The 7,500-nt window shown below is 40.5% G+C and overlaps 2 protein-coding genes across 2 annotated transcripts in view; both read left to right on the forward strand.

Moving 5' to 3' along the window:
* The window catches only part of LOC137989442 (lactadherin-like), a 433,868-nt gene that overhangs the window by 322,719 nt on the left and 103,649 nt on the right, over positions 1-7,500 (forward strand). The gene's annotated exons all lie outside the window — the stretch shown is intronic.
* The window catches only part of LOC137989468 (broad substrate specificity ATP-binding cassette transporter ABCG2-like), a 36,848-nt gene that overhangs the window by 26,812 nt on the left and 2,536 nt on the right, over positions 1-7,500 (forward strand). The window contains exons 13-16 of the mRNA XM_068835284.1: positions 2,314-2,403; positions 2,906-3,030; positions 4,042-4,196; positions 7,274-7,436. Coding sequence (XP_068691385.1) covers positions 2,314-2,403; positions 2,906-3,030; positions 4,042-4,196; positions 7,274-7,291 — 388 coding nt within the window. The 3' untranslated portion in view covers positions 7,292-7,436. The remainder of the gene's footprint in view (positions 1-2,313; positions 2,404-2,905; positions 3,031-4,041; positions 4,197-7,273; positions 7,437-7,500) is intronic.

Raw genomic sequence — 7,500 nt, forward strand, 5'->3', positions numbered from 1 at the left:
CAAGAGTGACACTTATGGATTTTACTCTGTCTAACGCCAGTGGATTTTACTCTGTCTAACGCCAGACGATTTTACTTGTCAATGGGGTACCCCACAGGAGTGAAAGGGTTAACAACAGCTAGATTCACTCAAAAACTATGTCCCCATTAACCCTTTCACTCCCAAGAGTGACACTTATGGATTTTACTCTGTCTAACGCCAGACGATTTTACTCTGTCTAACGCCAGACGATTTTACTCGTCAATGGGGAACCCCACAGGAGAGAAAGGGTTAACAACAGCTAGATTCACTCAAAAACTATGTCCCCATTAACCCTTTCACTCCCAAGAGTGACATTTATAGATTTTATTCTGTCTAACGCCAGACGATTTTACTCGTCAATGGGGAACCCCACGGGAGAGAAAGGGTTAATAACAGCTAGATTCACTCAAAAACTATGTCCCCATTAATTAACCCTTTCAAACCCAAGAGTGACACTTATAGATTTTACTGTGTCTAACGCCAGACGATTTTACTCGTCAATGGGGAACCCCACAGGAGTGAAAGGGTTAACAATATGACCTGGCAACAAAAATCAGACCTTATTCAAAATTACCCTGTCATCTGTGCAACGAACTTTGAACACATGGTACAGCTCGTTATAGACGATGTGTTAAAGAGTAATCTTATGCCTATTGGAGAAATGGTATACTTATTTCACGGGGTTGAATTCCAGCAAAGGGGATTACCTCACATACACGCATTATTTTGGGTATCTAGTTGCATACGAGAGCCCACCATGCTGTTACACAAATCCAGCTAGCAATGCTAATGCATAAAGAAAACTTCAGCCTGCCAATTTTAAACAATCGCGGTAAACTTTCATATCCACGAGTAACGACAGTGGCAATTTGATTAGAAATATGCATCCACTTGAAATAATTCATCCGTAGAAATAGCAAACGGTTTAGTGTCCAAGAAAAGAATTTGTGCAGTAACTTCTTCCACCAAGTTTGAGCTATTACTGGTGTACCGTTTTGTCGTTCTCTTTCTCTCTTCTTTCTTTTCTGTTCTTCGGTCACAGGCCGTCGAGGCATCTTGCAACCTTAGTAGATTCAAAATTAAAAATCTAAGACTTAATGCCAAAAATTGCAATTCAGAGCAAAAAGCAGCACTAAACAAATTAATAATAAACACTCAGCTTTAAGTTTATATTCCTCCAGTGCTTGACTTGAATAACTACGTAGTCACAAGTGTGTCCTGACCACAGCTATATTATGTCAAACTTTGGTTTGAAACCAGCGAAAAATGCAAGAAAAAATATTTTCCAAACCGTACCAGAACACGAAGAGCATCGACTGTCGAGAGCTTTTGGTGACGTAGCATACACGTGCAGCCGCGTCGAGCCACTGAAAGAGCGCGAAAAATGAAGCCTCGTTTATGCTCAGGTGTGAGTGTCTGACCTGGCTTGAGCCTGTGATCCAATCAATAACCAGTCCCTGGTCAGCGGTCAACTTAAAAAAAAAACAGCTGACCTCGAGGCCGCGATATGGTCACGTAATACTGGTCAGCGGCTATCAGCAGCTACTTTGACAATGTTATGACGAAATTTATGATCAATAACAGGACAGACGCATGAAAAACTGACATCAATTTGCTAAATTGCCTCCTTGATGAGCTCTAAACTTGAGCCCGTATATGGGTACGTGATACTGGTCACATTGGCATACATGCAGGGATGGACGGACGTACGATCGTACGGTGACCAAAACCAAATTTTCTCGCATCGATGGGTTACCATATTTTCTTAACTATGCTGCTCCGCGCGCGCGGAGCTCCGCTATTAACTCTGTTTAAACTAGAACCGTTTGTTTCGGCGCTTAACAACAGAACGGGAACATCAGTTGACAACGGCGCGCGCAGAAAAATGTCCATATTATGTCAGATTAAAGTAGAGTTCAGACTTTTCTGCGTTCTCTCGCGTCGTCAACTGAGGTTCCCGTTCTGTTGCTAAATCAACCTCAGTATTAGGTGAATTTCAACCAACCTCTAGAAACTCGGATAACAATGGGGAAATCTCTTTAATTGTTTGGTGATGTTTCACCGCATCGTAAGTTCATACCCACGATACTGACGTCATCATTATGTATCTGCTTCATGGTGGTATAGCCGTTCTAAAACGCTGGAAAACTTGAGCGGGCAAGTGACAATTTGTTTCGCTCGTCGCTGTGATTTTCATAGAATGTGGCACGAAATGTTCTAAGGCTTTGAAAAAGAGGCTGAATTGATGTTCTTTTACTTTACTCTTTTGTTCTCTTCTTTTTTTACCTTCAGGGTGGGTGTGTTCTTCTTCTTGGTGATGAACACGGTTTTTGGAAATTTGTCTGCAGTTGAGTTATTCATCAAGGAAAGACCAACATTCATGTCAATTGTTGAATATTCTTCTATTTTCTATTATATAATAAGCTCAATCATGCGCTCGTTTTGACTGGTTCTCACCTATGATCTATTAGAGGACAGACTCATAGCCGACGTCATCATCAGAAATTTGTAGTTCTTTATTTTATAAAACAAATAGATTCCTTGTTGCCGTGCGTCTGTTAAGTAATGGATCACAGAAAACGTCAAAATGTGATTGAATCAATTTAAGTAGTTTATATTGTAGCCGACAATTTTTTCACCTTTGCTCCCCCCTCAGCAGAACAGCAGGCCTCGGTTTTTCGAAACGTGGATAAGGCTATCCAGCGGATAAACACTAGCAAAGCCAATTATTACGTTATCCAGTGAATAGTGATTCATCCAGTAGATAGCGTTATCCACCCTTCTGGCAACTGGCGCCAGAAGTTCACCTTCTACGCCATTTCTTCATTCTTGGCGCAAGAAAGCTCTGTTACCATTTTTAACCTTGCCTTGTCTTTGCATTCAGACACGAATCAGCGAGTGGATATTACAGGATCTCGGTGTATTTTTTGGCCAAAGTCTTCTGTGACCTCATCCCCCTTCGTCTTGTACCTGCCTCTATATTTGCAGTCGTTGTTTACTTTATGACAGGTAATTGTTTTCGTTGTGCATGATGTGATTTCCTAAGTATTCGCTTACCCTCCCGGATCCCGTTTGTTCAATTATCCCAGATTGAAAATTAACCAAGGAGTTTATTTCTCTTCTCCTAAAGTTTGTTGAACATTGATATTCTTGAAAAACAAAAATAAGGAAATGAAACTTTCACCAAAAAAGTTTGAAAAATGAAACAAAATTTTGCCCTCATGCTGGATTAAGAGATAGCGACTTTCATATGACCTTGAAAAAAAAAATGGAAAAACAGAATGTAAACAAAAATGCAAAACATTTAATTGTCTTATCGAACAAAAACAAACGAGCGCAAATTTTCATTGGCTTAGCGAACACGGATGCAAATAACGTCTTCTCTCCATGGAACTCTCTAGAAAGTTTCGCTTTGACGTCATTTGAAATGAAGTAATGTGATTGGGCAATCGATCTGTTTACTGCCCATATTAGGAGTTTCCTTGGCGGGAATGAGGAGGTGGTTTTGTTTTAATCTTGCCAAACATTGGTCCTTGAAACAAATTGCGAACACTTTTTCAAGGTCACACGAAAATCGCTCTAAGTATTTTATTGGTGTTGCGCTCACTCGTGAAATATTTTTTAACACGAGAAGAGAAATTTCGTATCTCCAAGCGGCCATATAATATTCTATTTATTACATAAACACCAATGAAATACTAAATCATTTCACGAAAGGCATCGAAAGGCGCGTTTTTATATGTAACCATAGCAACAGTGATCTTTTCGCGTGTGAAGATATCCTGTTTTCGCGCGAAAGCTCACTTGGTATTTCATTGGTGTTTATATAATAAAATGCTTTATCAATTGAGCTGCGAAGCCACATCTGTTAGGATCAGGGAATTTTTTTGGAGTTCTGGAAGGGGTCATACGTTCGAATCCCAGTGAAGCTCTTTTTCAGTCCATTGCTCAAATTTTGATGTTAGTTTATTAGTATATTCTCAGCACCAAATACCCCAAATTTTCTCAATTTTCTTGCAGGCCTTGATCGTCAAGTTGCAAAGTTCTTTATTTTTACGTTCACCCTCATTTTGACGAATCTCTGTGCCTGCAGTGTGGGTTTCTTTGTCAGCGCATGCGTACGGACGTTCGCTATAGCAAACCTCCTAGTTGGTCTGCCTTATGTGTTCATGATGGTAAGTGATTGTAAGTGTGGCACCCTGTAAAATCAAGTTTACTTTCATCATGTCTAAAGTAAGTTTTAACCATAGTTATTACAGGGGAATATTTATGAAACCGGCCAAATTTCTTTGTTGTAGGTTTTTGTTCTCTTTTTTGGCCTTGTCCGTGCACAAAACACAATAGTTGTTTACTCTGTACTGAGGAACTAACCAATAAAAACGTGTTGGTTACGTAATTCATACATAGTGTATGAGCGCAAAACAAAAGATTGTGCACGGTCGTGGATTTTCCAAATTAAATCTTGGCTTCTTTGTTTGCTCCTTTGATGTTTGCTTATATAGCTCTAAGATTAATCAAAAAGGAAAAATGAAGAAGCTTTTGTCAATCGTAGTCCGCCACAAACGGATTCTTTTGGAATTTCTTTAAAAACAAACAAACAAAATGACACAAAAGTTTTAACCTTTTGACTACCAGGAATGATCAGCATGTAAATTCTCCTCACAATTTCAGTCAGACAAGTGTTGAGAATGAAGTTAATTATCAGCTTAAGAGGTGTGATTCTGATGTAACACCAAATTCTCATGACTACTCAACGAAGAAATTTATTGTACTAATTAGGAGAATGAACGTTTTCATCTTGGGAATTAAAGGGTTAAGGTGTAATGCGTCCGTGGGAAGGTTGGAAAACTAGTTGCATGGCGACGTGCGAAAGAAAAACTAAAAAACCAGACTGTCCTTTCAGGACCCAGATAAACCACCTTATAACCCTGCATTAATTCTCCTCAAAATTTCAGTGAAATGTTAGTCAGACATGTATTGAGAATGAAGATAATTATTAGCTTAAAGGGTGTGATGTTGATATAACACCAAATTCTCATGACTGCTCAACAAAGAAATCTATAGTACTAGTTAGGAGAATGAACGTTTTGATCTTAAGAATGAAAGGGTTAAGGTGTTATGCGTCCGTGGGAAGGTCGGAAAACTAGTTGCTTGGCGACGTGCGAAAGAACAACTAAAAAATCAGATTGTCCATTCAGTACCCAGATAAACCACCTTTGCTCTACATGAATTCTGGTAGTTCAATGGGTAGAGCATCCGATCGGAGGTTCCAGGATTTATAGCCTCCCCTACCTTGTCACCTTTAAAGAAAATTTCGCGGGAGACCCACGCCTTAACCACGTAAATCACCTCTTCGATTGCTGTGTTGCCAGCCGGCATGGTTGTCCTGGTGGTGTAATAGGGAGCTTACGAAACGCCGACGGCAGCGACGACGCTACAAAACAATAGGTTTAGTGAGCAAAAACAATGGCTCTGCACGCTCTGTACGTGCGTTTTACGTTTTGGTACATTTCTTTGCCGTCATCTCCTAAATGACGACGTGAAATGACCAAATTCAAGTTTCTGTGGAGGACGTTACCTCATGATGATAAATTTTCAGTTCTCTCTCTACGCTTCCAACCCACTCACACCAGTTTAATTCCGCGACAGTTAATACACATTTTTAACGCGAAAAGGCACCAAAAAGCTTCGTAGTGATATGAATAACGCGAACTTGTATTTTTAAATGAAGTCCTCGTAGCCGCCGTCGTCCTCGTTTCGTAAGCTCCCTATTGGCTATCATACCCGACTAGTAGCGGGGGAACGTGGGTTCAAATCCCGCTCACGGCAAATTTTCTTTCAAACATTTATTCAGTTGAAAATATGACTATTTGAGGTGTACGGGGTCAGTGTTTCTTTCATATACTCTTCATGCACAAATAAAATTAGCCTGTAATCATTAACTTGATCTTAGTTGGGTTTCAAGTGGAGATAAAGGCTCCCCTACCTTGTCACCCTGAAAGAAAATTTCCTTGGAGGTCCACGCCCTAACCACGTAAATCACCTCTTCGATGGCTGTATTGCCAGCATGGTTGCCCTGGTGATGTAGTGGCTATCACACCTGACTAGTAACGGGGGACGTGGGTTCAAATTCCGCTCTCGGCGAATTTTCTTTCAAGCATTTATTCAGCAAATAGCTTTATTTTTGTCAACAAGCAAGCAAGCTCTTGATTTTACGCCTTGGTTTTTCTTAAGGTGGATTTCGCTATTAGCCGTCAGCAAAACCACATAGTTTTTGTCGACTGGTTAGTTATTATTCATCCAGTGGGTAGCGCACTCCTCCCTTTGATCAACTTGAGCGAAGTGAAGACATTAGGGAGCATTAGGGAGCTTACGATACGAGGACGGCGACGGCTACGACGACTTCATTTAAAAATACAAGTTCGCGTCATTCATATCACTACGAAACTATTTCACGTCGTTTCGCGTTAAAAATGTGTAGTAACTGTCGAGGAATTAAACTGGTATGAGTGAGTTGGAAGCGTAGAGAGAGAACTGAAAATTCATCGTCATGTGCTAACGTCCTCCACAGAACCTTGAATTTGGTCATTTCACGTCGTCATTTAGGAGATGACGCCAAAGAAATGTACCAAAATGTAAAACGCACGTGCAGAGCGTGCAGAACCATTGTTTTTGCTCACTAAACCTATTGTTTTGTAGCGTCCTCGTTGCCGTCGGCGTCGTCGTTTCGTAAGCTCCCTATTAGCAACGACGACGGAAACGCGAACGAGAACGTCATCTCAAATCATAAATTCTCATTATTGTAATCACTTCACGATTATTCCAAGTTTTTTAATGTGCGAAAGGTATGGAAGTCCCTCAGCAATGAAAACGTTATGAGCAGCGCTTTATTTAGAGGAGAAAATGAAAATTTATCTTCAAATCCTGACGTCCTTCAAAAACCTCAAAATTTGGTCATTTCACGTTGTTGTTTTGCTGACAACGGCAACGAAATGGACAAAATAAAAAGGGCACGTGCAGAGCTTGCAAAGCTATTGTCTTTGGACACTAGTATGCAAATTTGTGACGTTCTCGTTGACGTCACCGTTGTCGTTGCTGAGGCTCCCTACTGATGGTGCGGACGACGCGAGGGCTAGTGGGTGATTTTGTCAAAGAGTACAAAGAGTTAAATTCATTTAACGGGTGTGGATATTGCACAACAATTGTTTCAGTTCTAACTACTGAGTATTTTTGCCTTCATTTTGATGTTTAGATTCTGATAAGCAACTAATGCACAAACAGAAGTCCACCAAATCTCGTTCGTCTTTTGCGCTCGAACATATGCTGCACTTAGAGCGAGTTCTTGAACACCAAAAATACTGGGAAGCAGAGAAAGAAAAAGAAGTGCAGAAAAGCTACTGATGACCGAAACACAGGTAAGCTTCTTCGCTTGAATCCGTTCAGTTTTGGCTCGTCGTGATTCGGGTTTGTTCGTTGTCC

The sequence above is a fragment of the Montipora foliosa genome, unplaced genomic scaffold (assembly GCF_036669935.1).
Source record: "Montipora foliosa isolate CH-2021 unplaced genomic scaffold, ASM3666993v2 scaffold_459, whole genome shotgun sequence".
In the NCBI taxonomy this organism is placed as follows: Eukaryota; Metazoa; Cnidaria; class Anthozoa; order Scleractinia; family Acroporidae; genus Montipora; species Montipora foliosa.